We start from the raw sequence: 16,639 nt of genomic DNA, 5'->3' as shown, positions 1-16,639 counted from the left end.
AATATTGATTTATTATTACAAATAAAGTAGAACAGGACTTGGCTTCTATGCGATCTCAAAACTTTTTACGGTGGAGGAATTGCGTAGAGGATTGGCTTTTTTTTACATTTAATGTTTTTGGTGGGATAAATTTATAGGCCCTGCATTACGCGAACCTCTATTATGGCAGTGACTAATAAACAGTCCATTATTCAGTACTTGTTTTCGTGCTAAACCTAAGTTTATTTATCCTTTTACAATGAAAAAGTGTGGATTTGTTTTGATTTGTTAAGAGACTCCTCTGTCAATCTATAGAATCTATGGCTAATTTATATTCTAGTGCGGAAAAATACTCAGCCTCCATTGTTAAAAGGTTCAGGTTTTTTGCAATCAAGGGTCTGTGGAAATATTCCCATTGATACTCCAGGCCGTTGCGAAGACCGGTCTGAGGTCTTGTTGACGTCAATACGTATCAATTGACGTCAGTCGAAGATTGCAGCAGCATGCACCGAGAAGTAATGGCTCATCTATAACCATTTGTAACCCATAACATTTGCACAAGGGAATATTATACTCAAAAAAAGGGCTCAAGCTCTGGAACATAAGAAATCGGCGCTATTACATGTAAGACCCTATAAATCTGAAATAAGTACGTCATCAATTATAGCAGCTGAAAAGCTTGGAACATTTTATTTATTTGTGAAAGGTGCTTACTTGAATTTAGATAGATTTCAAAATTATTTCAGGCGTATCGAAACGCGCTGAACTGTAAACTTAGTTTTTTAGATGACCCCTCATAAATATCCAGAGCTTTCGATGACTCGTAGTAAATATTTCAAGTGTGTAAAAAATTGGTTTATATCGAAAAAAAAAAAAATATCTTGAAGTTTTTTAAGAGTGCTTGTTAGTTTTATTTAACGTTCTTGAAAATAATTTGTTATCTATCATAACGACCTATGTTCAATTAGCATAAGTGGAAGTTTGAGCCGGTCGCTCGCACTTTCACGCAATCGGCTAACGTCATTCATTACAATGTTTACCAGACTCAGGGGTGAAAGGGTAAAACCCAAATAAAGAACATAAAAGCTAGAAAATACTCTGCTAATTAATTTTATACTTCGTCATCATTATCGTCCCACTACTGGTCACAGGTCTCTTTTCACACAGAGTAGGATTGAGCGTTAATCACCATGCTTCACCACGGTTGGTGATTTTATACTTATCAGGAATATTTTCATATTCTTTAGACCAGGGTTTCCCAACCTTTATTTCACTGAGCCTCCCAAATTCAAAAATAATAATCTCATGCCCCCTTAAGTTTAAAAACATTAAAAACACACATTTTTTTTACAACTATATTATTTATTTGAATTAAAATTAAAAACAAAAAGTTCCATGCAGATATTTGTAAGTAGATATTTATGTTTTAAGGATCAAAAAGAAAAGATATACATATGTATCTACACTTGAATACCATTAATTACTTTTCACTATTTTGTACAATTTCCGAAAATTAAACGTACTGATTATGCCCCCCCTGGTATTCCAGTACGCCCCCCAAGGGGGGCATGCCCCCCTGGTTGGGAACTCCTGCTTTAGACTAAATAGGGCAATAGTGCAATAGGGTGCAAAAATGTTACGACTAGCAAAATCCGGTTGATTTAACAGCGGAAATATGTTTATATTCGGAGTCGTTCAGAGAATGGCTATGTGAGTACGAACAATTTCACGGCCAACCGAACTGAAATAAAAGGCTTTGTGAACAAATAAACATCAGCGCTAAGCTAGGGAATACTTTTTACATTCCCACGATTTCCATACGAATAGGGAGAAAACTATGTTGTTTGTTTGTCTGTTATTTGAGGGATTTTTCATGTAATCAATAATTGCCATTGTTTTCTCACCTATATATTATTTTTATTTATAAATACATATATGGAATCTAAGTAATAGTGGGTTTTACCTCCTTACCTTAAAAGGCCGCTAAGGTATGCAGGGATTTTACCATACTTTGTTACTAGTATATTGCGGTTTTATTTTAGTACCAACCAGTTAAAGATATGTGGTTTATATAAATTCTGTTGTGGTAGGGTTATTTATTTCTGGTTTTACTACTAAACTGCTTATTTCATTTTATCTTATTTACTGTGGGATCTTTTAGTTACCACACTGCTTTTAAACTTGAGACTGCTTGAATAACTAAAGCCACACGTTCTCTTATTAAAAATGTATATGCATCGTTCAATTCAATACCAGCATCCTATCTGTGCTATCTCAACGCATACAACAGTCACGATATGATTAAAATGTGCAAGCTATCATTAAAATAACGACATCGACCTATTGTGACCGCTGGGAAACGAGTGCTTTCTACATTCTATCTAGGTTAGGCATTGTTATTGCATTCACTTTTGACGTTTTAAGATCTGTGCCAGATACCGACGAGGACCAAACTTCTTCAGACGAAATTTCTCTTAATATTAAGTGATTGAAACTGAAGGCTTCCTCGTTTCGTGTTTGAACTTGTAAATGAAAGTTTAATAGGAGCAAAAGTTCAGCTGTCTCGTAGAAGGCCTTGAAAGTTGTTGCTTGATTATTTGATGTTTGTAAGCCAGTTCTCAATGAAGAAATTGTTAATTGCTTGTGTTGTTGTTTGTGCTTTGAGTGTAGCAATTACCTTCGCATTATTTTACTTACAATAGACTTCAAAAAACCGGCCAAGTGCGAGTCGGACTCGCGCACAAAGGGTTTCGTACCGATTTATAAAACGGACAAAAAAATCACGTTTGTTGTATGGGAGCCCCCCAAAATATTTATTTAATTCTAGTTTTCAACTTCATGATGATAGTTTTCGGTTCATGAGATACAGCCCGGTGACAGACGGACGGATGGACGGACAGAGGAGTGAAAACAACAGGGTCCCGTTTTACCCTTGGTACCCTAAAAAATAGGTAATCAGACAGTCTTTGTAAGTACTTCGCATCGATTTTGGCACGGATACTCTCAGGGAGCATAAGAAATATATTATGTCGTATATCATACGGTAACTAGGTACAAGAAAGCCAGGATCTGGTAATAAAGTAAGTTTAAATTTCAAGGAAACCTGAGCGTGAAATGAGATTTGTAAAACTGGGGTACTACCGTGGCATTTAAACTTGAAGGGACGTTGCTCTTTGGTAGTGAAACTTACGTCACACCTTTCGTAATGGTGTATTTACTTGCTTTATGGAATATTCCATAGCAATAAAATTACATCGATTATACTTGTATATCACCAAATGAATTATCCCACTCTGTGGTGCAGCGGCATTTTACTGATAAAAATCCACCTAAGTTTCTTCTGGAGCCCTCTGTACACATGATGATGATGTCCTCCTAGCCGATTATCATTAGCTCATGTAAGGAGATTGTACACATAAGGCCGCGGTGATCAGCGAATGTGGAATTATGGAATGTGGTCAGAGACTAGACTCTTTCAGTGGCACTGTCAAAGTGAAAAAACAAAAAATACTATCCACGGTTTATTATTAAAAGCTCGCCTTGATAACACTGCCCGAGTCTATTACATACCATAACATTTCATTTTTATATCCAACTTCGTATATTGTAAATAGTAACAAATTTTTATTGGGTGTTCATGGTCTATCGGCAAATAGGCGACGGACCTTTTCTATCTAATGCTCTAGTAATAGTCGTAAATCCATATACGATATTGTTATCGAAAAAAGTTTGGTGTATTGGGACTTGGTTCCCATTATAGAACGAACTTATATGGGTCGTATCTACATAGTTTGGTTTAGTAACTTATAAAAATATATATATAAAAGGGAATCTTTTAATAATTCCAACGACATCAGCGGATGAATTCATTTATCATGGTTTGTAAAACTTCATTTAACTTTAGTGGTTAGGTATTACGAATAGACATTTGTCGTCCAATGGTGAGTCAACAGGTGTGTTTACATAATAAAGCAATGATGACTTCACATTTTACTGGTAGTCGTAAAGATCTTAATGAGGTTCCATTGGTTTTATATTAGAAACCACCCACCGTACTGACGGTTTGTCGCTTTTGATTCGATAAGTCTACTTAATGCTCAATGAAAACCATCCCTACGTTTAGTCGATAAAATTACTTTGACTTTGTAGCTACGTTATAAAAAAGTTTCAAGGATACTTTATAAAGTCGCATTATAAATGATTTCAATTTCCCACACTAATCGATTTTAGGTATTCCTATATGGCATGAGTCTTTAAACTGAATTAATCTATGGCATATTTGGCGAAACGCCATTAAAATCTGGCCTTATTTGGTGACCCGAAACTCTAAAACAAGCGGTGACTTATAACCAAAAGGCTTTTCTAGAAATCTTAATCTAATCTACGTCATTGGAAGGAAAATCATCAATATTATTGAAATAATATTGACTTTATACATACGCAATGATGGAATGGAAATGTCTTACAACTCGTGTTACACAGACATGGACATATATTTACAGACAAGAGTGTGTGTAAATAAAGTTAGTTAGACTTTTAGTTTAGTGTAGTGATGAGCTAATATTTGTTCACTTCTAGAGTTGTAGTCACGTGTTTCTTGTTCATCCTGTTTGAAGCGGATACATTCATTATGAGTCAAAATAAGTATTGCAACAAACAAAATTTTCAAGATTCTGGAAATACACTTTTTATAAATATGACAATTGAGTTTTTGCTTCATATTTTATCAAATCCTCCGTGTTTAACTTAATTCAACGTTAAGCCCAGCGGATTTGTGTCTATCCAATCCCGAATTTCTTTTCACTCAAAAGGATCTTCGATTCTAACTCCGAGATAACAAGCAGTTTTTATTTGGAATTCGGAAGCTATGATACTTTCCCAGAACTTTTCTTACAATATCGCAAATAAGTACCAGAAGGGATTTATTTGTTTGAATAGTCAATGGAGTTTTTTTTATGTACTTATGAAAAAAAATGTTCTCTTATATTTTCTTAAAATAGGTATGTTTTCTTGCATAGCAAGTCATCAATGTAAGGACGAGTCAATATATATATTATCATTTATTATTTTCACAAACTTTATTATTTTATTATTTTAACATCCTGAAAAATAGCCATCATTTATAAAAGTGCATTAAGACGTGTATGAAATTATTCAAAGCATGTTATTAATGCAATGTCCTGTTGACATAGACCACTCCTTAAATTCTCTCCTTGTAGACTCCTTGGGTATTTATCAGTAGTTAGGTTTGTGTCTTGTTGATAGAAAAAAGAAACCGAAATTTTCAGAAGCGTCATATTTTATTTTTAATTCATCATTTGGAAAATCCATTCCATTTAACTTTAATACTTCAAGTAGGATCCAATCATAAATATTGGATTTTCTACTAAATTAATACTATAAAAAAACAAACCTTTGGCTTTACTTGAAAAGTTCATGTTCATTGTTTAAAGTTCTCACACTTTTTTTATTTTGTTTCGTTCCAAAAAATACCTTTTCGTCACCGTTTGTTCACCTACATATTATTCAAATGATGATTTTTGTAAACAAACCTTACTGGTATGACCTTAGTAGTTTATATTTATAAGGTCCTTTGTTTATGTTTGATTCTAAATCCGAAAAAATACAAAAATACTTGCGCCATTTTTCATACTATCGAAAGGTTATTTTATTCCATGACAAAAACGTTCAGATCTAATAAAGTTCAAACGCCAAAAAGTTTGGGAGTTTGCTGCGTAAAGAACTTTTATTAAAGGCATAAAGAGCTCCATGCCATATGTCGTTGAGTTTTACAGTAACTCCCCTTTTTTAGTGTAGACCGAAGATAGGGCTGTCAGCTAGCCAAAACTTTATAGTCCCTACTATTGCATAAATACATATATTGTGCGTAAGAGCAGAAATCGTGGCAGGCAACAAATACCTAAACTTTGTAATACTTATTTATAAAACAGCTAATCTTGGAAGTTCTAAAATAAACTTGTATGTTTGTTTCTAATTTACGTAGGCGATATGATTTAGCATCATACTTTGCAACTACCGACAGGAAGAGTATATTATTTGATGGAAGATGAGATATTTAGATTTTTCGCTTGTAACAATCTTGGTTTTGTTACCTACTTTTGGTTTTGGAGACAGTCATTATTCTACTTTGTAGTTATTATCAGTAGTCATAGTTGTTCACAATTTCTAGACCATGTTGTTTGTTGCTACACGCCGATCAACGCATCTGGCATTGACGCGAGTTTACGCATTACGGCAAACGTGAGCGCTCTACATCATAATTCCTATCTCGTGTACGCAATTTATAAACTGATTGGCACATGTAGTATCATCAATATCATCGTTTATTTATTTATAGCCATTAAGGATCACGAGAATGTAATCTGATGCGCTGGATATCCGCCTTATTGGGATTTTACCACGATATTTTGGGTAACTAATTTGGAATGTCCGATGACCACAGACAGGGTCAAATAACTTAGTACGTTCATAACCTTCATTCAACATCGCAAATCAATTATTGATTCTCAAAGTGGCCGTTTAACACTAAACCATATTTGACAACCCTATCCAAATATCGATTTAGCCCCTTTGCAGACCGATAGGTAGTGTCACGGTCAATGTCGAACCCCGGCTGTGCCCGGGTCGTAAGCAAGGACGGCAGGCCATTATCGACGGTTTTAATTTCGTCATATTTGCTTGATGTCCTCCTAGCCGATTATCGGCTACGGCGGCTGTTCTCATGTAAGGAGATTAGCCAACTACGCAGGACATATTATAGTGCACGAGCATTTGCGCAGACACAGGTGCACTCACTATTCCTTAACTCTCATGCGCCCGATGGGACGGTAATCCGACACGACCGAAGACCGAGAGATCAGGCGCAGGACCGACATTTACGTGCTCTCCGATGCACGGGTGTATCAATCACCAGCTTCCAGGCTCCGGGCTGCTTTGTGAAAGTCTTCTAAAACCCACAAAGCGATTTCGGCCCGACTCGGGAATCGAACCCGAGACCTCGTGCTTAGCAGCCGCACTTGCGACAGCTAGACCAACGAGGCAGTTTGCTTAATAGTACTGTAAATAGCACATCCTCACGTAAGCTCCAAGGGCGACATGCTGTAACGAGAAAGGATGATGGGTAAAATTGGCCGGTATATCCAATAAAAACGATTCGCATATCAAATGATAGCTTATACCCTAAGCTTCATTTTTTATTATGGACAAAACATTGTGAACCACCGGAGAACGAAGATATGACACCTGATAGCATAGTACAGCCCATGGACTTGAACTCCTTCATTGCGTATGGGAGGGATGTTTAAGTGCATTATTATTGTCAATAATTGTCAGAACGAGTCACAGAAGGTGTCTGTGCCCATATTTTCCAAGTTTATTGAAAAAAAAAAGTTTATTTAGCAGGTAGTATTTACAACGTATGGTGTACGTATTCCGCCGTTCTAGTGAGTCTAAACGGCATAACCAATGAAAATCATTTGCATATTAAATGATAGCCTGTACCCTTAGCTTCATTTTTTATTATGGGGAAAATATTGTAAACCACCGGAGAACGAAGATATAACACTTGATAGCACAGGGCAGCCTATGGACTTGAACCAATTCATTTTGTATGGGAAAGATGTTTAAGTGCATTATATTATTGTCCATATTAGTCAGGACGTATCACACAAGGTATCTGTGCCCACATTTTCCAAGTTTATTGAAAAAAAAAGATTATTTAGCAGGCAGTATTTACAACGTATGGTGTACGTATTCCGCCGTTCTGGTGAGTCTAACCGGCATAACCAATGAAAAGCCTTTGCTTATCAAATGATAGCTTATACCCTAAGCTTCATTTTTTATTATGGGCAAAATATTGTAAACCACCGGAGAACGAAGTTATGACACTTGATAGCATAGTACAGCCCATGGACTTGAACCATTTCATTGCGTATGGGAGGGATGTTAAAGTGTATATTATTGTCAATATCAGTCAGGACGTGTCACGGAAGGTACATGTGTCCATATAAAAAACAAAAATAAAAAAATAACAGGCAGCACAGCGTATGGTGTACGTATTCCGCCGTTCCAGTGAGTCTAACCGGCATAACCAATGAAAAACATTTGCACATCAAATGATAGCTTATACCCTAAGCTTCAATTTTTGTAATCGGTGGAACATTGTTAACCTCTGGGGAAAAAAGATAACAGTCCTGTAAGCCTACGACTGCCTATGGAATCAAACCACTTTGGCACGTATGGTATATAAAGAATCTTCTTATAAATAACGCAGCTTTTCCACCACTGAAAGATTTTCAAATCAGTTCAGTCAAGTTCGTAGCCTATTTAATGCAAATACTTATCGTGAGTACTTGCACAGACATCATCTAATGGCCAGATAATGCATCTTGCTTCGAAATATATTGCAGCAAAAACACATAGGAAGTGGTGAAGGGCGGGCGTTTTGGGGGCTGTCTTTTGTTTTGACGTTCGAAAAGTGCTGATTTTCAGCCTACTTTGAATAAATGACTTTTGATTTTGATATAATCCTGTGGAATTGGAGGTGTGCTGGCATCAATCTATCATCACCAATGACTGTCGACTGTCCTGGCTAACAAGCCTGATGTGCCATATGATGAGAACTCTGTGAAAGCTGACAAACAACTTAAATAACTTTATTCTACTGATAAAACCCCTCATGTATCTTTGCGGACCTGACCACCCGGTTGGTTACTATTTGTGTATCACTACATAGCATAAAACAAAGTCGCTTTTTCAGTCCTTATATCCCTATGTCCATTTGCAAGCTTAATTCTTCCAAACTACGCAACGGATTTTAATGCGGTTTTTTAATATATTATTATATTCAAAGATAGAGTGATTGAAGAGGAAGGTTTGTATGTGTAGTAACATACTGTAGTGATAAAATACTGTTTTCCCGTGCGAAGCTGGGGTGAGTCGCTACTTTTCTAATAATTCGACAACCCAGGGCCGAGGGCCGACTATCCTGGTGCCGCAGAACGAGGAAATGCTATCTTCAATAATGGAAATAGTATACGGTGGTAGAAGTAAAAGTTTTTAAGTTTTGTTTTGCTATTAAAACAATTATGCCTAGTTAAGACCGATTTTTATTGATAGTCTATCCTAGGCTTATTTAAATAAGTGATAAGTTGACTAAAATATATCATACAATTAATTTTTCTATTATAGATTTTATTTTAACAAAAAAAATGGGTGCAAAAAGTATAACTCTTTTGTGCCCGACTGTACTTTTTTCCGGTCGATTCTTGACATGAACTGTTTTATTTCAGTAACTGTAGGGTATAAGCAATAATCTAATATACATTAGAACTTTATTGGTTATCAGGCCAGGGTCCATACAAAATTGCCCATCATTAGTGCTTACTCAATAATACATAACAATGTTATGGAATTTCAAATTTTCTATTAAGGGTAATTTTTGCGTTAAATAAACTAGGGTCTAATTTATTATAAACTTTTATTACAATTTGCACTCAACTTTGTGTTTTCAAAATGTCTTCCTATGAATATCAAATATCACTTCAGTAAACTTCCTTTCATAAATATTAATCTCTGACAGAAATTGGTATCAACTTTGTTTTCTCAATTAAGAAGGTAAAACCATTAGCGACTTTTGAGATTAAAATGAGATCAGAACTGAATTTTGATCTTCGGCGAACTAATGGAAAAGTACTCAAAGATTTTCAAACCACACTGGGGTTAGAATTCCTTTAATTTTGTTGGGTTTATGGATGGATGCCCTTGTGGTCCTTCTAATCCAAAATTGCCCACACGCGCAGTAAAGAAAATTTCATTCCCGCAATGGTTTCGCTACACGCATTGAATTTTAAGCGTCCTAGTTTGGTCTATGTAAGAATGAAATCTGACGCAGGCGTAGTAGCTATAAGTAATGTGGTCGCAAGGTCCAATATATTTTGGTTTTAAATTGTTATGCCTCAAGTTATTTTATTTTAGTAGATTAAAGTCATCTCACTAAATTGTAATTTATTTAAGTTGTTTATAACGACTTTAATTTTCTTTATTACATTCTAAGCCAAATTGGTCGTACTTACCAAACATTTTAACTGAGAAAAGACAGTCTTTACAACAAAGCTTTTCTGCTAAATTGACACAAATACGTTGCCAAAAATATATATTTCTAAGCGCCAAGTTTCATTAGTTTCGTTCAGGCAAAACCAGAATCTTCCGAATACGAGTACAAACAGGAATTGGTTCAATTTGGTTGTCGTCGCCAATTGATTGATGGATTCCAACGTATTTCAGCTGTTCTGTTCACTCTGATGGATTGGCCGTTTGTTCAATAACTTTTATTGTAGATTGGTTCTCGTAGTTTAAGTATGGAGAGGTTTTTAACGCCATTTTGGTGAATGAAATACGAGTAAATGGTCTATATATTTCCCGGAAAAAATCTGACAGGATGTAGTTAAGTAGAGACAAAGAAATAAAGCTAATATTGATAAGTTTATTAAGGACGTGTAGTAAAAGAACACTTGTAAGTTGACACCATTCAGTACTAATATTTTGAGAGCCATTTAGTTCGATATTACAAGTCTGTTTAGTATTGGAAGTCTAGGAAACGTGAGATGAAACACGTGTTTGTCAGGCAAATATAAAGTTTTATATTGACATGATATTAAGTGATGTTTTTCTAGGTAGTCAATTACCTACGTTAGTTCAGTGCCTTGCTTTCCTCTTGACGTAATTACAATGTAAATATCAAAGTTCAGACTTTTATTAATATTATAAAATTTTGAGCTTTTTCAGCATTAAATTTTGATGTCAAAATCAATTGATTCACCAATTTTGCCTTTTGGAACTAGTCGTTGGTAATTTTAAACTTTAGCATAGCAATATTAACACAGCTCAGAAATACCTTATTTTAAAAATCATACAATTTAATAAGCAGTCCTCTAGAGTCCGATACAGTGAAATTTTTACGCAAGCCTAAAAGCGCGTTCTCGACTTGATAATACAGTGAGTCTGTCTGATTCGCTCTTATCTTCAACCAATCTACGTCTGGGGACACACACCCTTCTCAGATCTTAATTTCTCAATGGAACAGACATTTTTTTCTTCTTTTATTGCCAGATGTTCATTTAAGATAGGTGTACCTCGATTATAATGTAAAACGATATGTCCTTTATCTTTTCGCTTTTCTCTGCCTTCCGATGGTGCCAGATTTTCTTAATTTCACGCCATTAGATAAATGGGAAATTCTTGTCTTGGGATGGTTACGTTTTCGCATATTTTTTGCTAAGTTCAAATTGTGCGCATTCATCTCATATTTAGTGTGTTTGTCGGATTATCGACGGACCCTACTCGCGAAAAAATCTACGCATGTATCGAGAGTTCCTTAGACCCTGGGATCAAAAGAAATTGTATATATAATCCAATCGGGTTGTACCTAAAAAGCTTTGTAATCTTATAAGACGTGGGTGTTATACCATAAGCGTCTTTTCAGTTCTCTGTTCCCGAAGGGTACGTTTCCAAGTATTTCGTCTAAAATCGAATCTGCTACCAATCCAATTATCTCGACTCGATTATATAAGCACACGCTAGCTCAGAGCTTCCCTTTCAACCTGTTTTGTAGAACTGTGCCAGAAAACGGCGTAACCAACATTTTTCAACGTAAAAATTACATCAGACTCCATAGCTCAATGGAAATAGAAAGTGGTGTGTTAGCGTTGCGTCAGGTGGAAAATTATGCGCTCGCGCCGAATGCCATGATTACGCGTTGAATACTAGTTTGATTAACCTAGTGGTCTTCTTTCGTTGGCGATGTCTGTTATTGATGGCTATGTTGAGTTTTTATGGGATAGACGTGTTCTAAAATCGTAATTTGACTGTTATGGTACGTATGTTAAGTATGGGCATAGCTGTATCTCGTAATATCCTGATTTCTACAAACAGCATTTTTATCTCTTCCGCTGACCAAAGAAAGCCAGGCAACTAGGTTAGTCAAAAACCTAAAAGGCTGTAGATCCAATTTTCATTCGACGAGGTTTTTTCATCCCGACAAAAACTTATTTGGGTTTTCGAACAAAGCCTTGTATAGGAGCCTTGAATTCGTTTGCGCTGAAAAATTGGCTAGGCCTGGGTCTTGTTCGCATAGAATAATGGACGTAAAATGTCCTGAATATACCAGTGAAGTCACTTATCTTGAAGAAGAAGTTATTTACAGAGTAATGTAACCTAGACATTATGTAATTGTATAATTGTGTAACAATGTACTGACTAATTAACTACCTTTGAATAATAAGACTGTTTAAATACAAACAGTCTTATGTAACATGTAGGTACCTACACGGAATTTGATGAAAGCCTAACAATAATTATGAATAGTAAGTAAAATACAATAGCAATATTGTTGTCTGCATCGGTACAATATATTCATTTAATTGATAGGGACCTCATCGTTCTAAGAAAAGTTATCTTAACTAAGCTTATCAAACATCTAGAAAAGAGAGGACTGTCAGGATTATTTCGTCTGCTTCTGTTTCTTATATTCAGAGCTAATGACAGCAAAACATGGAGTTTTCATAGCTGAACTGAGAGCTTAAATCTATAATTTTATTTTGTATACATTTTTTATGAATTCTAAATAAATTCGATGATCAGCGAGCGTAGGCAATCTGCGGCGATCCGCAGATAACTTTATGATTAAATCATTAAATACATCCTGTTTTCTAATAATATTGAAACAGATGCATGTATAATTTTATTCAAGGTTAGTACTTTATGCTAAGCTTACGTACAGAAAAGCTATGTACCACATGGATGAGTCAGTGTGGAAAATGTAAAAGTATGTAGATAGGGAGATGAAGAACTATCGAGATAAGTAGTTAAGTTCTGATCAGCCTAAGCTTAGTCTCGATTCCTTAGGACACAAAAAGGGTATTATCGCTTTAATTGGTAAATGTAATTTATCGAAGTAAGCGATTAGACAAGCCGACTATCATTACTCACAAACTGACCTACCCCAATAGAAAGCCCTTTGTTTTAACGTTTCTATCACTTTTTAGACTATTCAATAGTTAAACAAATGTATCACAAAACAATTAACGTAATTAATTTACCTCAAAGCTGAGTCACAGAGGGACGGTAATTAGTCTGATATGTCTGTCCGAACCCCTTTCTGTTATGATGTCATATTCATTAAATATACGTCCTATCTATTGCCTCAATTAATAAAGGGACATTGTCTATATGACACAAGTTTGACTGTCTGTATTTACGTTATTGGAACATTATTTTCTAGGTCACTTTAGGAATTTGGTAGGAATATTACGGGGTTTTTGGATTTGAATTAGAGAATAGGCATAGGTACCTACATAGAATTCAAAACGATCGTGTACTGTGACCTAAATAAACCTTTTGGGAAAACAAGACCTATATCATGGTAATTCTACATTGCCCTTTTAAATCTTGTATGCGTGAACCGGGAGCCAATCTGACTGTGCTTACGTATGAAGCCTTGCGCAGATAAGGGTCTGACCTTGGTGTACTTTTGTCTGCGAAAACAAAATACTCAGAATTGTATCACATGAAATAACCAACTTGAGTCATAGGAAAAGGTCACCCATACTTTTGAGAATAGAATGGATCTTGTTTTCGCCAGTTCTTAATAAATGTTCTCTGTTTATTTAGAATTTTGGATACAACAGTAGGTATTTGTTTATCATTACAACAAAGTAAGCGTTTATTTCCTTTTCGTCCGAAAAATTCGTGGGAAGACAACAACTGAACAAAAACAAGACCTTTATTTGAAATGCGAGTGCTCCTACTAAGATAACTGTTACAATCATCGCTAATTCTAGCACATTCTCACATAACTGACACAAATTAGCGTCCTACCTAACAGACAAGACGGCTCCATTCCCATTGCTTGCGTGTCCAATTCTATTTCATGCGCACGCGATGTTTTGCTATCAGCCATGTAAAAATATTCGCTCTTTATACGCCACATTACTCCTTATAATGATCGTAATGGACTCGTGTTCATCAATCATACAATTGTTCACTAGTTATCGACACAATACTGATTTGTTTGAATTAGTCATCGTTTTTCGTGGTCTAATTCTTGGTTATGACCAATCAAATTACTATTAGTCCTTCAATGTTTCGGCCTGTCGTAATTTTTTCAATATCTCTGATACCTAGTTCATTTGTTTGAAGCAGATTATTCGTTTTCTTTCTCCAACAGATTATAATTTGAAATTCAGTTCTAGTTTTTGTTCAGCACGTTCGGTAGGCGTTACGAATGAGATGGCATTTTAGCTCGGCTCGTTCGTTGTTCCTTTTTTATCAGCCAGTCTAAATGCCTAGACCACCCACAGTTCGGATTTTTTCACGGATAACTTCGGTTTCATTGTTATCTTTTATTGTTAAACATTTTGGGTTATCTTGCCGGTTCTCCTCCTTATGACACACCTATATTATTTGAACTTTTTAAGCCCAATTTGATATGTACTAACGGTATTTTCTCTCCAATTTCCAGTTTCATCGAACAAGACAAAGTGTCAGGCTTCTGGACGTGGATGTTCGTGTTATCGAAGCTGCCTGAGCTCGGCGACACAGTATTCATAGTGCTCCGCAAGAAGCCGCTCATCTTCCTCCACTGGTATCATCACATCACCGTCCTGCTGTACACCTGGTACTCTTTCACGGAGTACACGTCGTCCGCGCGCTGGTTCGTCGTCATGAACTATTGTGTTCATAGGTAAGCATACTTCAACATTTTTTTTTTTAGGTATATCAGAGTATTAGGTCGGTAAGTAAGAGCAGAACGGATCGATACATCCATGAAATTAAAATTATTTTGTTTAGTCTCGGCTGTTCCAAACATAAAAATGAGTCAAGCCTTGTGGAAACTTGAAGAGTAGACCAAAAATTATTCATTTAATCTGAAGCAACCTTGACAAAAGTATGTCTTATAGTGACCGCCTCTCCTCTAGAAATATTAACAAACATCAAATGTATTTCACATTTGATGTTTGTTAACTAAGTTGTCGGCTAAGGAAACGTACAGTCCTTTCAAAATACATATGGTTCCTGTATCGATTGCCAATCAATTTTAATGGCTCCAGCGATCTGTCAATCTATACTAGTTAAATAATTACCTTTATTGATGGATGTTTTGTTTACCCAATCGAGTAATGAACGCGGGGGCGTGACCAACGTGTAGCTCATTGTATAGAGTAGTGTAGATCGTAGATATACGACCATAGATGGAATTGCACCTACAGCCTACATTAATTTATGGCGAGAAACCTCCTTCATTGATGAAATTTGTGTTAGCATATTTGAATATACGTTTAGAGCTGCTACTGCAATTTATACAACAACACGTTTGCGTATTTTTGAAATAATAATACTAGCAAACCGACCTTGCAAACAAACCGGACTGACAAAGGAAAATAACAAGTAAAAACAGTTATGAAGGTGTACCAGTTGAAATACAAATATTAATTTTGGAAAATAACATTCATAATAGTATTTGAATATTGTGTTACATTTAAATCTGACACTACATAAAAAATATACAATACCATACCGACAAAAAAATCTTAAACTTCTAGCATGTAGTCAGTCGCCATTTGCAATTTAAGATCCACCCACGGCATCGGCATTTAACGAAGAGATATGGATGTCCCGTTGGGTTTCTTTAGTGTCGATAACTTCTGAATTGAACCAATTATTCTTAGAGGAAGTCCACTCATTGCTTTAATGGGTACCAGACCTTGAGATCTTGGGCTAGACTCATAGGACGACCCGAATTTCTTTCTTTGTGAAGATGACAAGTAAAAAGTCGGTTAAAAGAGTATTTCATAAGCTACTTGGGTGCTGCTTTAAATTAATTCAAATAAGGGAAGATTGTTAATCTAAGTGGCATTCAGTAGTGTTCTAGGTGTAGTTATGTTTATCAATTAGGTATACGACAACAGGTTCTTCAAATATTCACAACAAAACTCTTCAAGTACCGGCAAGGGCTAATAATTTCAAACAAAATAAATATTAAAGCATCGTGACTAGGCCTTTTTACGCTCTTTTCATCCTATCCCTTCTAAGGGGTACTTAATACAAAAGTATTAGTTTTGGGTGCTTAATGAATCGCAAATGATTGATGGACGAATTTTGTGGAATAACACCTGGATTAAACGAAGCATATCGGCAGACGATAAGTAAATTATCTAAATTGTAAATAAAAGGCGTGGCAGGGATTAAAATGCTATTATCAGAAGGAAATAGTATGTTTTTATATAATTACGTCAACGTTTAAGTAGGATATATTTTAAATGCAATGCAAGCTGGACTTCCAAAACATAAATAAGCTTTATATTGAGTACTAGCTGTTTTCTACGGTTTCACCCGTGTCCCCGGGGAACTTTTTCACGAACCCAAATCAAACAATGCCTAAGTTACTCGGGTATAGATATGTAGTGCATTATCTTCTCAACAGTGAAAGAAATAATTCAAATCGCTTCAATAGTTTCCGAGTTTTTAGGGTACAAGTAAACAAAACAGTATTTCTCTTCATTATATATGTATTAGAATAGATAGGTAAAAACACATTTTACATTTGATATTTCCACACCTTAACAAGCAGTGTTTCCTTTGC

General features: G+C 35.6%; 1 protein-coding gene across 1 annotated transcript in view; it reads left to right on the top strand.

Annotated features, from left to right (window-relative positions):
- Positions 1-16,639, top strand: part of LOC124630169 (elongation of very long chain fatty acids protein 6) — a 57,130-nt gene that overhangs the window by 35,213 nt on the left and 5,278 nt on the right. The window contains exon 3 of the mRNA XM_047163897.1: positions 14,519-14,740. Within this exon, the coding sequence (XP_047019853.1) occupies positions 14,519-14,740 (222 nt within the window). The remainder of the gene's footprint in view (positions 1-14,518; positions 14,741-16,639) is intronic.

The sequence above is a fragment of the Helicoverpa zea genome, chromosome 5 (assembly GCF_022581195.2).
Source record: "Helicoverpa zea isolate HzStark_Cry1AcR chromosome 5, ilHelZeax1.1, whole genome shotgun sequence".
In the NCBI taxonomy this organism is placed as follows: domain Eukaryota; kingdom Metazoa; phylum Arthropoda; class Insecta; order Lepidoptera; family Noctuidae; genus Helicoverpa; species Helicoverpa zea.
The sequence above is the reverse complement of the archived record's forward strand: the minus strand, read 5'-3'. Positions and strand labels throughout refer to the sequence as shown.